This window comes from Palaemon carinicauda, chromosome 30 (genome assembly GCF_036898095.1).
Source record: "Palaemon carinicauda isolate YSFRI2023 chromosome 30, ASM3689809v2, whole genome shotgun sequence".
In the NCBI taxonomy this organism is placed as follows: Eukaryota; Metazoa; Arthropoda; class Malacostraca; order Decapoda; family Palaemonidae; genus Palaemon; species Palaemon carinicauda.
The window spans coordinates 54,456,283-54,474,468 of record NC_090754.1 but is presented as its reverse complement, the minus strand read 5'-3'; the positions used below and the strand labels follow the sequence as shown (position 1 = coordinate 54,474,468).

Genomic DNA, 18,186 nt, shown 5'->3' with positions numbered 1-18,186 from the left:
GAGTACACCCCCCTCTTGTATAGCGATCGCTGGCGTATCCCTTCCGTAGAATTCTGTCGGGCAACGGAGTTGACAGCTACATGATTATCGGGTAAGTATATTCAAAAATTTATTTTACTAATGAAAATAACATGTTTCACCACCACCTTAAATACCTTCCCTTTCAGACTTGTTGATATCTTTTTGTCTCATACTATGCCCGATACTCTTCTCCATCCGTTTCAGACTTGCCGATATCTTTTGTCGCATGCTATGCCTGATACTCTTCTCCATCCCTTTCAGACTTGCTGATATCTTTTGGTCTCATACTATGCCTGATACTCTTCTCCATCCCTTTCAGACTTGCCGATATCTTTTTGTTGCATTCTGCTTGATACTATATTCCAGTCCCTACCCTGCTCGAATTCTCCTGAACTCCCCATTGCACCCACAATCAATTTCTATCTTGAATTCTAAATCATTTACCTTATTCAGTTCTATACTTTCCTTTCCAGTTGTACTACATTCCTACCATCCCCCTTATTTACATATATATGCTTACTTCAGCTGATTTTTGTACTCTTAACACAATCTCCAAGTTTTCATATTAGCTTCAACCTCCTGATTACTCTCTCCACAGATCACAGAGTCATCTGCAAGTAACAGACCAAGGAGACATCTACCTATTGCCATTGGTCTATCTGTCCATGATTAATTGCAAACAGGAAAAGTCTTAAAGCCAGTCAATCTGTCATGACTAAATGCAATCAGGAAAGGGCTTAAAGCTGGTCAATTTGTCCATGATTAACTGCAAACAGTTAAGGGCTTAAAGCCAATCTGTACACGATTAACTGCAAACAGGAAGAGGCTTTTCAATCTGTCCATGATTAACTGCAAACAGGAAAGGGCTTTTCAATCTGCATGATTAACTGCAAACAGGAAAGGGTTTTTCAATCTGTCCATGATTAACTGCAAACAGGAAAGGGCTTTTCAATGTGTCCATGATTAACTTCAAAAAGGAAACAGCTTTGCAATCTGTCCCTGATTAACTGCTAACAGGAAAGGGCTTAAAGCTGATCCCTTATGCAATCCCACCTCAACATTAAACCATTCCTGTGTGTGTACAGTACATACTTCTTATCCATTATAATATTGTATCATCTCTTGGCACCCTATCATAAGGTTTCTTTAGGTCACAAACAATTAAGGCAAACACTAATTTTTTTTAGTGTGAAACCCAATAATCCCATCTTTAAACAATTCTTTTATAAACAAAGCTGGAATAAGAATAAAGACAAATAATTAGTGCTTTATTTTTACTTTCTACATTATCTAACAGCACTCCCATTAAAATAAAGAATACTTTTAGTCATAAATTGAAACAAATGTTGAAGGCTTATTAAAATTTCTGAAAATACCAAAACAACTAAAGAAGAATGACTTGTCAATATCTGCAGAGACATTCAGTATGTCCATTTTACCTCAAACCTCAAAGTATTTACAGTGTGATTTTAAAAGCATCTTTTCAAAGTCTGGTCAAGAATTATTTACAAAAATTCAACTAAATGATTTTTTTTTTTCAAGTTAAGCAAATTTTTTCTTCTACAGAAACCATTTAGTTAATGAAAGTACAGAATTTTCCTAATTTAACTTACAACCTTAAGTACACGACATCTTCATAGACTTGCTTATCCATATTGAGTTTTTAACATGAAAATATTTTTTGTCAAAGATAACTAATAACTTTGGTACTTTTAACTCATTATATTTGCAATACATACAGTAACCAACAATTACATACATCTTCACTCAAGAAAATTTATAGAACTTCATATTTGTAAAAAGCATCCTGGAAAATCCAGTACAAATAATCACAATTTGGAATGTCATGTAAAAAAGAAGACAAAAACCCCATACTCCTTTCAATACATAAAACAGTAAATCATCTATGTAACAGCAACACTTTCTATACATAACATCGCACGTACACGACCTCAGCATTTTATTACAGGATGGGAAGGGAAAATATTGTGCTCTGCTCTTAAAGATTTATCTTCAAATACACTTGGCAGACTAATTATCAAATTTACGGTTGGGATTGGAACCGAAGAGCATTTGCCTGATTTCGGGAAGCATCTGCTGGGCCAACATGTCCAATCTAGCCTCCAAAGTATTTGAGATCTTGATACGGTTTCCCCTTGTGACCAGTTCAATACCTCCGCAGCTGGAATGAAGAGATTTCATTAAAATTTTTGTAATACAGATATATATACATACACATATATATACCAAGGCACTTCCCCCAATGTTGGGGGGTAGCCGACATCAACAAATAAAACAAAAAGGGGACCTCTACTCTCTACGTTCCTCCCAGCCTGACAAGGGACTCAACCGAGTTCAGCTGGTACTGCTAGGGTGCCACAGCCCACCCACCCCCGTTATCCACCACAGATGAAGCTTCATAATGCTGAATCCCCTACTGCTGCTACCTCCGCGTTCATCTAAAGCACCGGAGGAAGCAGCAGGAAATATATACAGATATATACATAAATACTATAAAAATCAATAAGCTTTATAGAGAGCTTAGGCTATAAAATATCCCATGATTTACATTTTATTTCTGGAAATGTCAATAGCCAGTACAATACAATAGGTATACAATCTTAATTTATTATTTCTATTCTCGCCAGAAGTTTATTATTATTATTATTATTATTATTATTATTTGCTAAGCTACAACCCTAGTTGGAAAAGCAGAATGCTATAAGCCCAGGAGCCCCAACAGGGAAACTAGCCCAGTAAGGAAAGGAAAGAAGGAAAAATAAAATATTTTTAGAAGAGTAACAAAATTAAAATAGATATTTCCTATATAAACTATGAAAACTTTAACAAAACAAGAGAAAGAGAAATCAGATAGAAAAGTGTGCCTGATTGTACCCTCAGGCAAGAGAACTCTAACCCAAGATAGTGGAAGACCATGGTACAGAGGCTATGGCACTAACCCAAGACTAGAGAACAATGGTTTGATTTTGGAGTGTCCTTCTCCTAGAAGAGCTGCTTACCATAGCTAAAGAGTCTCTTCTACCCTTATCAAGAGGAAAGTAGCCACAGAACAAATACAGTGCAGTAGTTAACCCCTTGAGCGAAGAAGAATTGTTTAGTAACCTCAGTGTTGTCAGGTGTGTGAGGACAGAGGAGAATCTGTTAAGAATAGGCCAGACTATTCAGCGTATGTGTAGGCAAAGAGAAAGAACCGTAACCAAAGAGAAGGATCCAATGTAGTACTGTCTGGCCAGTCAAAGGACCCCATAAGTCTCTGGCGGTAGTATTTCTCAAAGCTGTTTACACTGAAATTTAGAACAAAAAAAAAAAAGTCTCCTTTTCACTTATATAAAAGCTGTGGCTCTTAAAGAGTACAATGAACAGAACCTATTAGGGTTTGGGCGAACCAACCTTAAAACCTGAACTTGTAAGGCAACATCCTTGAACACTCCAACACCACAGGCAACAGAATTATAAACCACAACCTCTGCAGCCAAAAATGAACCTCGAGACTTTACCAATCCTGTCTCCACCTACCAAGATAAGAGATCCAGAACTGGGGTGCAAAAAGACTTTCTTGTTGGAAATTCTTGAAGTTTTACGGGTTAGGCCTTCTCCACCAACATCTGTAATTTTCTCTCAACTGGCCTGTTAAAAATGCTAAAATTTCCAAAAATAACCTATGGTAGAATGATAATTTCCCCCAGATTTGTTCAAGATAAAAGTATTTCTGCTATCTGGAACAGGGATTCTGACCTGGCTCTGTCCGATTCCTAATGTATGCCAGTGCTGTCCTGTTTGAATAACACCACAACACCCTTACCCGTTAGCTTGAAGGGTCTCTCGCACAAATTCCAGGCAACAGATGTAAAAAGTTGATCCCTTCACCCACTTCTCTGACAGAAGATAATATCCATAGTTGCACCCCACCCTTCCTGGGAAGCATCCATGAAAGGAGAGACTAGATCATTCATTCACTCCCATGAAAATGAAGTAAAACTAGAGAGAATAAGTCTTAGAAGTGTTAGCATCAGATAACAGAACAATAGGCATCATCAGAACTTCCCTTAGCTTAATTATTCTGTTATCTTTCAGAAATAAGTTTTCTAAGAATTTACCTCATCAGTCAAGCTCGTCCTATGTATTATCCTCATTTAGAGATTCTGGCATGTTGAATACTGTACTCCAAAATCCAAACTTAATGCTTCCTCTAGTGCTTATTTAATGCTAACCTTTGTGCCTGCCATAGGCTAGGAATTTGTTTCGGCAGTTTGAAGTACTTGCACCTACTTTCACGCCAAAAAGAAAAAATTGGGCACAGTTTAATCCGGGCAGAATCCCAATACCATCCAAAAACATGATGCAACTGTTCAGCTACTAACTGAATCTTCAAGATTTATAGAAAAACCATGAAGTAGAAGAATACGAAGTATTACTAATCTAAGGCACAAGTGTGGAAATCTCGGTTCAATCCAACTGGTCTCTTTGCTAAGACAGGAATAATACTCATGTATAGTCCATCTTGCTTGTTCATCATCATGCTGGTTTTAGTTTTATTTAATTTATACCAGCTTGCTTTGATTATTTTCAATTAAAAGGAGATTAACCAGCCCTCCGAGTCAAACTACTATTTTTTAAAAATTTATTTCAAGGTCACTCCTGAGCAGTTGAGGAAGAGAGCAGGTCAATGCAATTATTTCATAATGATTAGGACTCATGCCTCCCCTCTCCACCCAGCTAGAACTATGGAGGTCTAGGATATGGCAGCTGATAACTCGGCACATAGACCTATAGCTCCAAACTGCCCACCCCTACCTCGGAAAGGCAGTAAGGTTGCATTCACAAATTCAAACCATTGGGCTATTGACAGGACTTAAGTCCCGGCCCATAGAATGTAAGTCAAGAGACATTTCTACTGCTAGGTAACCCACAATTTTTAATTTACAATCTTGTTCAGAATTACTTTTATCTGGTTTTATTGGTGAACCAGTGAACTTGTGGAATTTAGGATGCCACACCCAGATAGTAGGGAGCAGGAAGTACTGTTATGAAAGAAAAATGTAGACAACACAAGAAACAGGTCAGTTGTGAAGACAGGAAACTGCAATTAGACACTTGCTGTGACCTAAATAAATCTTGAAACCTATGGTAACTGTCTAGTCATTTTTAACCTCGAGTTATATGATGACCATCATCTGCAGCAGCTATTATTAAGGCATAATATGAAATGCAAACCCTTAATGGACAAAAAATGCTGCCAACAGAACTATAAGAATTCAATTTTTCATCCACCCTTTCACCGCCAGTGACCCAGATTTCATTGGATATGCAAAGTGATTTTTAAGCAAGACAAAAAGTTATGCCAAGGTTTTAAAATCTCATCCAGAGAGAAATGTAACAATACCAAGACTAATAATGAAAAGTATCAATTTTCTAAATCACCTTTTGAAGTAAATACCCTGCCTCATGATTTGAAACCCACAACCACCAAGTAGTTTACAGTACTTACATTTCTGCTGGCAGCCAGTTTGTAGTGTCGACAGTTAATTTACAAGTACGCCCTGTCTGCTCCCTGTATTTTTCTGTGGTTATTGGTATAACAGTTTCAACCAGAGGATGATCAGCACGGCGACACCTGATAACCAGGTCTGACTCCAAAAGCTGGGGAAAAGGAAACTTATTAGATTACAATATATGAACACATGAACTTAATACCACCAATTCAAGCACCATGCTCTCACCCCTTAATTACATAAAATATATTACAGTAGTACACCAAGCTCTCATCCCTTAGTTCCACATAATATGCAATACGTCAATAAAATAAAGCAATGATTATTACTTGACAGAAATCCAAGATCAAACAAAGTTATAAAAATAATATAAACTAACAAACTACAGTTTAAAGGAACTTCAAGGTTTAAAGACCCCTCATGAATGACAGAAGCAAGGGACAGTGACATTGCCCTATTGAGCAGGACAATGCCCTAGAGACTGACCATATGTACATATGATCAGTGCCCAAGCCCCCTCTCCACCCAAGCTAGGACCAAGGAGGGCCTGGCAAGGGCTGCTGATGACCAGCAGATAGACCTATAGGATCTCCCAAAACCCCCATCCTTAGCTCACAAGGATGGTGAGGTTTTCATAAACTTATTATACAAAACAGTGCTCTGGTCTACATAATGGAATAAATACAAAATACTCTGTATGAACAAACATCCCTAACCAGGCAATAAAAGAAATCACTGCTGATTTGGTATGCGATTTCAGTCGTATTTTGGCTTTAGTATGCGATTTCACCTGATAGCAGCGATCTCACTTCACTTCATGGTGAAGCAAGAACCATTAGATTTCCTAAAACAAAATATACACTATATACTGTACCGGGAATAATTGTCCCAGAAATAATAATCAATCAGTGATGTTAGCGTGCCCAGCTCCACATTACTGCTTGCCTGTACATATGGAGCTTGATGCCTTTATATTTTTTCACGAGCGAAGCAAATACCATTAGATTTGCACAGCGAAGCAAATACCATTAGATTTTCTGCTATTCTTATTTTTTTACCTATTAAAAAAATTGAGATTGCATACCAAAGCCAAAGAATAATTTCCGAGATCACGACATAAATGAGATGGCATACCAAAACAGCACCAAGATATCATATCCACTTCCCCACCTGGCAAAGACCTTGACAAATGAGATCCTCGAGAAGCTTCTGGTACTTGGTTTCATTCTGGGTGAGGATGTGCAGCTTCTGTCGGGCTTCATGCAATACATTTCTGATGTGGGATTCCTGGGCCTTCAGTACTTCCAGACGGGATTTGTTAAGCTGATTGCTGGCACCACTGAAATAAAATTGTGATCTCAATCATTTGTATGAGTAAATGTATAAAGCTACGCTTTCCATTCTAATTTCATCTCCCCATTCTTTTCTTCCTTCTACTGTAACAATTCTCGGGCATAAAATAAACCCACCTATACAGTATTCCTATTATCATTATCATCATTATTACCTTAGCTACAAACCTAGTTGGGAAAGCAGGATGACATAAGCCCAAGGGATCCAACAGGGGAAATGGCCCAGTGAGGACAGGAAATAAGGTAATAGATAGAATAGTGTGCCTTCAAGCAAGAGAACTTTAACCCAAGACCGTGGAAGACCATGGTACAGAGGCTGTGGCACTACCCAAGACTAGAGAATAATGTCCTCCTAGAAGAGCTCCTTACCATAGCTAAAGAGATTTTTACCCTTATCAAGAGGAAAGTAGTCACTGCACAATTACAGTGCAGTAGTTAACCCCTTGACATATTTAAAGTTCTGCTAACTAAGAGTTCCCTTCTTGTCGTATCATACAATCTGCATACAGAACATCAAAAAACCTGGAAAATTTTGGATGGACCTTACACAACAAAAGCTAATGACTTAAAATTTATAATGTTAAAATCTATCAAGGATTCATGACTTACAAAAATCTCAATTGAAAACAATAACCCCAATACAAAACGCTGTAATGTCCCTTCCACCCATGCACCTCACCCAGTCCCATTGATCTCCAATCTTAAAACATCTTTCCTTAACCATATAAAATTCCTGTTAAAACAATCTTGGGTCTAACTAGCTGCTTATGAGCTTATATAATATATTTCCTCCATTGCTCATTGTACATTTACTTTTAATGATTAATAGTTAGTTTTTGTCTCAAGATGGGAAACTAAATTTATTTTATAAAGTACTGTATGGTCTTAGAAATGTAAGAACAAAACAAAAACATGAAAAATCTCGAGAAAGAAAATGGGTAAATTTTTACTTGTTATCTAACTAAAATTTGGCTTAATGATATGGTAATTCTATATCAATGTCCCCTAACTTGTAGATGAAGTTGAACCGTCCCCTGGCACACTTAAATAGGCCATTATGGTATCAATGTCAAAAAGGGTTATAAATTGCTTTTAAGAAAAAACTTACATTTTCTTCTGGAGTTCAACTTGTTTCTCCTTCCTTTCGTAGTACTCGATAATCTTCAGACGATTCTGCTGGACAAGACGACCCTTCTCAATGGTGAATTCTTCTTCAGCACGGGCATCGATTTCCTCTGCCTTTTCGTTGGCCTCCTGTTCAATGAAGGCCATCATATGATGGATCTGAAAGAAAAAATGACAATCAGATAATCTTGAAACAGTACTTTTTGTATATGGATGATTGTGCAATGGATTGCGTATGCTTGGGATTCAATACCGTACTTGTATAAGCTTACTTCTAAGAAAAAGTGTCATATTTAAAGTATAAATCTGATAAAAGACTTCCTAAACTATTGAAAATTATAGGCAAAACTAACAAGGCTTGGTATTGGGTAGGATTCTGCTACCCACGATAGGGCACTAAACAAGTGTCTTGCTATATACATAAATATATTTCTTTCCTACCACGCTGAGCGGCATTGCCAAAGGTAGGACTGGTTGTACTCAGTCTCTCCTCGACCCTCGGGTAGGGGGGAGAGAGTAGTCATACCCTAGAGAGAGGGGGTACCCCAAGAGGTATACTCGGAGACCACAGTGTCTCACAAATAGTCGAAACTGCTGTGTTGTAGTTAAGAAAAGGAGAGCAGGTGGTAAAGGTTGAATGTGTGTGTGGGTGGTAGCCAACATTTTTGACGAGTCGCATGCACTAGTTATCCATAACAGTCTTCCATCCAACTTTAAATTTTGTTTTCATAGGTTTGAATATGAAGAAAGTGTTTTAGCGTCCATATTAATTTAGGGAAGGAAATTTATTTTTCCAGTGATAATGTCAGTGACATGAAGCATAGATTCAGTATATTGTATTTTTTTACTGCTAATCTTATCCACCAAACTCTATCCATGAAAGTGGCACTGTTACATTTTATAGCATAAGTTCAAAGGAGTCTAGAGGCCGTGAGTTTAAAGCAAGGTAAGGCACGACACCCTAAATTATGTCAGAAATGGGAAAGTTAGGTTAACAAGGATTAACATCGATTGCTACCTCACACTCGTCAAGTAAGATGCGATGCCCTGAAAAAGTATGTATCTTTAAGTACAAATTTTTCAGGAAAATATATGCGGACATCATGGGAGCCAAGGCAACTCGGTAAAACAATGTGCTCTAATATATATTAAAATGTACTTTTGTAATTCACTACCTTTTTATTTTATTCATTATATAATTCTATAACTTTTATTCTACCTCTGGTTTGTCCCCAAAAACAAGAACTATATAATCTTTTAATGTTAATCTCACATTAATTATCCCCTAATTTCTCTTGGTGGTTTTACTTACGTACTTACTTTAAGGGCTGCTTATCTGGTCCCGTCCAGCAGGGAAACCCTACACTCTACAGGCAATTGTTGGATGGTTTATATGAGGTTATGTGATAGTCAATACCGTAATGTATGATGACGGCCATGCCCCATAACTCCCTCATTTTCAACCCTATCACTAAGAATACAGCAATTTAAAGGGGGTTGCAGTCTGGCCGTTATATAAGCAGGTAAGATTAAGTGGGGGACGTTTTGGATTAAGTGGGTTTCTATGCATATAAAGGGCCTGTCCGTCTTTATACAAAGGCTTCTGCCGTTCTAAAAAAAATACTAAACAAAAGTATCGCTCTATACTTTAATGAATAAGGTTGTGACATCCTTGGATGTGTCAGATTAAGGAACATGAATTTTTTATATTTAAGGATAATTATCTACCATAATTAAACTGAAATGTTCTCATTACTAAATTGGTATAAAATTTATCCAGGGCTAAGTATTTAGTACACCAACTTCAACATTGTTTAGCCTTTCCTCAAATGTATTAAAAACGATTTTGAACTTATTCCCGCAACCAAAATCGGAGCCTTTGTAAATCAGCGGCCAGTTTCTCCCGTGTGAATTAAAAATCGACATTAACTAACCTAAACTTTCCCCCCTAACCTAACCCACAAGCCGTGTCCTTACCTACTTACCTAACGGGGGGCTGACGCCCCACTGCGACCCCCCTTACACTGCCATATTCTAAGTTAGCCATAACAATACATGCAGGTGGCCGCTATGATACATACGCCCAAAGGCTAGTTAGCAGGTGCATCTGCTGTTTGGGGTGTATGTATGATGAAGGCCATGGCCCATAACTCCCTTATTTTCAACCCTATCACTAAAAATACAGCAATCTAAAGGGGGTCGCAGTCCAGCCGTTACATAAGTAGGTAAGATTAAGTGGGGGACTTTTAGGTTGTGGGTTTCTATGCACGCAAAGGGCCTGTCCGTCTTTATACAAAGGCTTCTGTCGTTCTAAAAAAATTCCCAATAAAAGTATTGCTCTGTACTTTAACGAATAAGGTTGTGACATCCTACGATATGTCAGATTAAGGAAAATAAATTTTCGATATTTACACCCATATATGACAGGATAATTATCTAAAATACTAAGACTGAAACGTACTTATTACTAAATTGGTACAATATTTGGTAATTTTGTATTGTATTACGGAGGATATAGATGTATATATATTCCTGAAACTATTCATTTGCGACGGGAACGAGTGTCATTTTCGAAGGGAGCGAAATTTTTTTCTATAAGAATAAGTAGCTGTTTTCCTAGGTTACATTGCCCTGTAATACACTACAATGAAACCCAAAAGGTAGCCAGGGAAGTATGCAGTACACCAACTTTAATACTGTTTAGCCTTCACTCAAATCTATTTAAAACTATTCTAAACTTATTCCCGCAACCAAAACCAATTATATAAAAAGACAAATGGTACAGATAGTACAATTTAATCCAAATTACCAGTAAAAGTTACATAAGCTGTCATATCATTCTACGACTAGTTTAGTCTGGCCCCCGAGATACCCTAATCAAAATAAACTAAAAAAATCAATACCAGTAAAAAAACGCTCTTGGTAAAGATAAAGGAACATAATTTACAAACCTGCTTCTGTACATCTGCATCGCTTAACGCCATTTTGCCTGAATTAAGTTCGAAAGTCGACGAACACTAGAGACAATTGTCACTCGTATCTGAGGATACCACCAGACCAGTTTGTTGTCGTCTGCCAACGACAATCATATGATGACTTTAGCAGCAATTGAGAGTCTAAAGGTAGTATTTTATATCATATTTTTACTTAAAATTACATATCGATTGTATAAAATATAAAATAATAATATTAAATAAATAATTTATTGAATTTTATTATACAAATTAATGTTCAGTAGCTTTTATAAGAAAATATATCATAGTTTTTCTTATCACGAGACCTCTGAAATACTATTCACGACTTTTACATAGGATCCAATACTTTCATCAGTTGACATTTTGAAGGAATCAGACCCTTTAAGTGTCACGAGCATAGAAAAGATATAGATAAAAAGAGACAATCTGACCTGAAAAATTGAATGTACAGAAGATAAAAGTGAACTAAGTAATTATTGGACAATACATATATATGTATGCATATATATATATATATATATATATATATATATATATATATATATATATATATATATGTATATGTATATATATATATGTATATGTATATATATATATATATATATATATATATAGATAGATAGATAGATAGATAGATATATGTATGTATATATATATATATATATATATATATATATATATATATAGATAGATAGATAGATAGGTATATATATATATATATATATATATATATATATATATATATATATATATATATATATATATATATATATATATATATATATATATATATATATATATATATATAGATAGATAGATAGATAGATAGATAGATAGATAGATATATATATGTATGTATATATATATATATATATATATATATATATATATATATATATATATATATATATATATATATATATATATATATATAAGGATAGATTAGAACACAATTTAATTAAGAGACCCACTGTTGGAGCAGAAGTGTGATAGCATAAGAGATAATTGAAACTACTATTATTATTATTATTATTATTATTATTATTATTATTATTATTATTATTATTATTATTATTATTATGTAGGCTATAATCCTAGGTGAAAAAGCAGGATGCCATAAGCCTATATAGGCTCCAGCAGGGGGAAATAACCCAGCGAGGAAAGGAAATAAACTACAAAAAAAGTATTGAATTATGAATTTAAAATACCTTAAGATCAGTAACAACATTAAAATTGAGCTGCCGTATATAAATCATGAGACATATCAGTTTGAACTTTCGAAGTTCCACCGATTCAACTGACCGAATCGAAAGATCATTCCACAATCTGATCACAGCTGGAATAAAACTTCTTGAATTCTGTCTAGTGTAGAGCCTTATGATGAAGTAGGCAAGATTTATTAAAATTAACTGCATGTTTAGTACAGTAGTACTAAACATGCAGTCCTTATAGGTAGTAGTTTGGCCAAGGCACCAGCCACCCCTTGAGATACTGCTAGAGAGTTATTGGGTCCTTTGACTGGCCAGACAGTACTACATTGGATCCATCTCTTTGGTTACAGCCCATTTTCCCTTTGCCTATGCATACACCGAATTGTCTGGCATATTCTTCCTACATTCCCCTGTTCTCATACACTTGACAACACTGATATTACCAAACAATTCTTCGCTCAAAGGGTTAATTACTGTATGGTAATTGTTCAGTGGCTTCTTCCTCTTAGTAAGAGTAGAAGAGACTCTTTGGTTAGCAGCTCTTCTAGGAGAAGGACACTCCAAAATCAAACCACTGTTCTCTAGTCTGATGTAGTGCCATAGCCTTTGAACCATAGTCTTCCACTGTCTTGGGTTAGAGTTCTCTTGCTTGGGGGTACACTCGGACACATTATTATTATTATTATTATTATTATTATTATTATTATTATTATTATTATTATTATTATTGCTTGTTAAGCTGCAACCCTAGTTGGAAAAGTAGTATACTATAAGCCCAGGGGCCACAACAGGGAAAATAGCCCAGCGAGGAAAGGAAAAACAAGGGAAAATAAAATATTTTAAGAACAGTAACATTAAAATAAATATTTCTTATCTAAACTACATAAAATTTAACAAAACAAGAGGAAGAGAAATTAGATAGAATAGTATGCCCGAGTGTGCCCTCATGCAAGAGAACTCTAGTTTATGTATGAAAGATTTATTTTAATCTTGTTACTTTTCATAGAATATTTTATTTTACTGTTAATCAATTCTTCCTTAGCTTATTTATTTCCTTATTTCCTTCCCTCACTGTGCTATTTTCCTTGTTGAAGCCTTTGGGCTTATAGCATCCTGCTTTTCCAATTAGGATGGTAGCTTAGCAAGTGATAATAATAATAATAATAATAATAATAATAATAATAATAATAATAATAATAATAATAATAATAATAATAATAATAATAATAAAGTAAAATAGGCCTATGTGATTTTGCATGAAAGGCGATGGAAGATCCTTAGCTCTCGCATTGAGTTGTATGTATATTTCTGAAAGTTTTATTTTGACATAATTTCATATGCTTTACCATATATTTTAGATATTTATGTTTAAGCAAGATTTTTTTTTATATGTAAGATTTTGAAACAATAACAATTTGTAAGGATCAAGCGCGTTCTATTAAAAAAATGTTTATTTTACGTTCACCGGTGTGTTCTGGATTATACTTATAAAATGTATCAAAATATTGCAAATATATTAAAATATTTAGTAAAGATTAAAACTAGCCTTTTTATAAACATTAATCTTGTTAGAAAATGAAGCACAGTACTATAAATTCATAAAATAACATAAACTAATTGAACAGAGCTGCCCCATTGTAAGCATGAAAGTTATTGAAATATTGCATATATATAAAAAATTCAGTAAAAAAATAAAATTATCCCTTTTATAAACATTAATCTTGTCAGAAAATGAAGCAAAGTACAATAAATTTATAAAATATCTTAAACCAATTGAACAGAACAGCGCCATTGTGGAATTTCCCAATAGAACTCGACATTTACTTCCATGTTTTGGTCCTACCAAAAATGGCAAGACTATGGCCGGGGAAATTATTAATTCAACATCACAGTGTTATCCTTCAACAAGTCCGGAATAAATGGATAAATAAGATTAAAGTTGACGTTTACCCAACTTTGGAAGAGAGATTAGCTGGTGAGTCATTAAATAATTCTGAATTTTGGCAAAATTACTTTGCGACTTCGTTTAGCATTAAGCTGATTGTTATTTTGCCGGTATTATATTTAACCCAGGTGTGAATTTTGCCGTAAACTAAACTCATTTATTTTTTAATCCTTTTTTTTTCAGTTGTTGGAACCTACTATTAATATAAAGGGTGTTTGTAGTTCGTTGGAACAGGTGTAAACTGAATTATGCAAGTTGTTTATTTTGGTCTGAAATACGACATTTTGAAGTTAGGTTTACGATTTACGAAATATTATTTAGTATAGCCTTGGTAGAAGTGAAGCCGTTAGGGAAGCAAACACAGGACATGGCCGTCGAAGGGGGTCGCACGCCCCCGCTAGATAAATAGGTAAGTATACAGCTCTTAGGTTAGGTTGGGAGGCTTAGTTTAGGTCGGGGTGTATGTATCATAACGGCCGCCTGTATATATGATGATGGCTATAGTCCATTTCTTTTAGCTATGCATATTTGCACCGACTCGCGGCGGTGCCCTTTTAGTTCGGAAAAGTTTCCTGATCGCTGATTGGTTAGAATTATCTTGTCCAACCAATCAGCGATCCGGAAACTTTTCCGAGCTAAAAGAGCACTGCCGCGAGTCGGTGCAAATATGCATTGCTAAAAGAAATGGACTATAGTTAAGAATACGTTAGTGTAAGGGATGGGGCGCAGGGTGATGTTAGTCCCCCCCTTTGTTAGGTAAGTATGTAATTACATGGCTTGTAGTTTAGGTTAGTTGGGGTCGGTCCATTTTTAATGCACATGGGAGGAAAAGTGCAATATTAGGTCAAGCATTGAAACTTGCACAATTGAATAGATCTCTATAAATACACGATTTTGAACACCTTATACTACTGGCAGAAACCTCTATTAACAAAGTTACTGATTTTAATACAAGAATAACTGTTTTGCTCTTTTTGTCGTCATAATTCATACTATAGGAGCCTCCTTCCACCTGGTAGGCTAATTCAGAAAAAGACTTGTAGGTGGTGCTTCTGTCGTAAGTTACTTGTTCGAACAGAATAAACGGCCCAACATTTATATTCGAAACTTTTTATTTATTTTCAGTATTGGAATATACTGTGTAATTAAAGATTTTAAATTTATTTCTTATTGATACAGTTACGAAAGGTTAGGTTCGGAACGTGTGTGTGATATATTTAGTTTAATAATGGGAAATGAAAGCCAAGTCATGTTCAAACAGAGGCTAGAACGCAAAGCAGTTTGAACTCATTCTTTGTTAAATTTGTATATTTGTGGTTTTACTCAGTCAATTGTATGATATTTTCAAGTATGATATAAATGTAATTTATTTTGTTATTTTCTTTGGCCATCTTATGTCGGGCAAGATTGAATTTGGAACAGGTATCTGTTCGAACTAAATTAAAGTCAAAACGTTATAAGATACTGTATTATAAATAGTGGCCCGTAGGGCTAACATATGTAGCAAAACATATTCTGCTTGCTAGGACATATGAGCAATGAGATAATGTTAAATTGCGAGCGCAGCAATCTATGGCGGAACAAAAAACCAATAAATAGTTAGCGTTAATTTGGCATACCAAAATACAGGTAAATACACTCAATTAATAAAGGAGGTTTTTCTAGTACGATGGTCATGACCAGAGCCGGATTAAGAAGTCTCCGGGCCCTAGGCTATTCAGGTTGGCGGGGCCCCTTTGAGTTACGGGTAAGCGAAGCAACCCCTTCCAGCTTGGGGGTGGGGTGGGGGGTGTCGGTGTGAGCCTGTTTAAGGTCTAATTAAATACATTCTGGCTATTTAGATTAAATTTAATAGGAAAGTACATCAACGCAACCAAAACCATTTACCAACAGCCATTATAACTATCTTGTTAAATCATGCATTTTAAAGAGAATAAGCTCAAGACAGCATAGTATTACTAGATTAGGCTATTAAAGTAGTGACATCATGTACCTACTATATTCAGCATAACCACTACAGCAGTATCATTCCCTTTATATATCACTGACTATTATTGTTATCATTGCATCATGCATAAGACTATCAAATCATATAAAATCAAGAAAGTAAAGAATTGTTAGATAAAGTAATGACTTATAACCCTACACCTATTACATTCAACACAGCCACTGTTATCATTCCGTTTATATCATATTTTGCCATTAAGCCTATAATAATCAGTAATTTTCAATATTAAACTTACCCGGTGATCATATAGCTGTCAGCTCTGCTGCCCGACAGAAAAACCTAAGGACGAAATACGCCAGCGATCGCTATACAGGTGGGGGTGTACATCAACAGCGCCATCTGTCGAGCAGGTACTCAAGTACTCCATGTCAACACAGAACCAATTTTCTCTCTGTCGTGCCACCGGCAAGACCTACTAAATACGCTGTTGTTTTCTGGATTGATTTTCACGTTATTTGGTGAAGTATTCATTTCTGGTTATTAGCTATCGCTGTGCAGAAGTTATCTTCAATACTTCCTTGCATTCTTTTATTGGATTTTGGATTATTTGTTGACGACTTGGATAGATTTTGAATTCCCCCCTTTGACTAATTCAAGATGTCTGACCCTTCTCAAGTCCCCAAGTACAGGAAGTGTAGCGCTAGGGACTGTTCAAGGCGTCTTCCGAAGGCCTCTATCGATCCGCACACCGTTTGTTCCAATTGTAGGGGTAAAGCCTGTCAATTGGAAGATCGATGTGAGGAATGCGTTGGGCTTTCGGAATTCGATTTTCAAGAATTCCTGAAATATGCACGTAGGCTAGAGAAGGATAGAATCAGGAGGAGTTCGTCTCGCTCAGTCGATTTTTCCTCTCCCCATGCCCCTCAACCTATTCCTTCCCCTGTAGTGGTTGCACCCGACCCCCCTACTAGCTCTCATCAACCTTCGATGGCAGATATGATGCGTGCCATCCAGGCTCTGGGTGAGAGAGTCGAGTCATTGGCGAATGACCGCAATCAACTCATGGCTGACGTCAGGGAGTTGAAAGGTAAGAGTGCAGTGGGAAGTGAAGTGAGTGTTTGTGCAGTGAAAAGTGTCAGTGTTACGCATGAGGGTGCGTCTGTTCGTGCCTGTCGTCCTCCCAGTCCGGGACCTCTTGCAAGCTCCCAAGCCCAGGGGAGAAGCAATGTCGTACGACCAAAGGGTTCGACAGGCTTTAATCAGCGGACAGACGTTCCCTCCGTGGTTTCGGACGTATCTTGCCTAGATCGTCCCACCCACAAGAAGACGAGTGAGCCCGTTCATTCCTCGTCTGCGGAAGAGGTTTCACGCCAGAAACGATGGACCAAGGTCTCACGGCCTCTTAAACGCAAGGTCCCTTCCGAGCTAGTCCAACGGCCCAGGTGTAGCCACTGGGTCAGTTCGGACTCGCTGCAGTCCTCCGACGACTGCACACCTCCTAAGAGAGGTAAAGTGGTACCGCAACAGACAGTAACTCCGTCTGTTGCCGCACCAGCCGCTGTAGACCCTAAGTGGTCTTTGCTGCAGTCTATGCAGACTCAGTTAGCTTCCTTTATGCAGGAGTATCGTGCGGAGAAGGTTGACGCTGCACCCGTTAGCCTACAACCATCCACGGTTGTGCGCCCAGTAGACGCTGAAGCTGCCTGCTCCCGCACTCCAGCTGTGAGAGCTCCTCCACCCATGCGCAGTCGACCCTGCCAGACGCATGTTGACGTTCACAGACGCACGGAACCCTCCGTTGACGTTCGTGTGCTACCACAACAACAGGAGGGTGGAGCTAAGCTGCCGTGTTTTGACGCGGTGCGTCAGCCTCCGCAACCCACGGTGGTCTCCGCTATCCGACCACAGTCAGGAGTAGACGCTTTGCGCACCCACTCAGCTATGGTTGTTGCCAGTTCTTAGACTGACCAACAGTTGCATGACGTTGGGTCCAGTGCAGCCACGCATGCACCCGTGCTGCCGGACTCAGCCGTCCAGCTTTTACCTACTCCTTTGCCGCTTCCTCCTCAACATTCAGACGATGGACTCTCTGATGA

At 37.0% G+C, this 18,186-nt stretch overlaps 2 protein-coding genes across 2 annotated transcripts in view; one reads left to right on the top strand and one right to left on the bottom strand.

The window, feature by feature from the left end:
* Nucleotides 1-1,276: 1,276 nt before the first annotated feature.
* Nucleotides 1,277-11,121, bottom strand: Vha26 (V-type proton ATPase subunit Vha26). Its single transcript, XM_068353794.1, has 5 exons — nucleotides 10,963-11,121; nucleotides 7,995-8,170; nucleotides 6,705-6,873; nucleotides 5,531-5,682; nucleotides 1,277-2,203 (listed from the first exon to the last, which is right to left on the bottom strand). Exons 1-5 carry the CDS (start codon nucleotides 10,993-10,995, stop codon nucleotides 2,053-2,055), a joined length of 681 nt encoding a protein of 226 aa, XP_068209895.1. The 5' UTR covers nucleotides 10,996-11,121; the 3' UTR covers nucleotides 1,277-2,052.
* A 2,889-nt stretch (nucleotides 11,122-14,010) lies between these two features.
* mRpL38 (mitochondrial ribosomal protein L38) overlaps nucleotides 14,011-18,186 on the top strand; it is a 64,251-nt gene continuing 60,075 nt past the window's right edge. Inside the window, exon 1 of the mRNA XM_068353793.1 lies at nucleotides 14,011-14,172. Coding sequence (XP_068209894.1) covers nucleotides 14,046-14,172 — 127 coding nt within the window. The 5' untranslated portion in view covers nucleotides 14,011-14,045. The remainder of the gene's footprint in view (nucleotides 14,173-18,186) is intronic.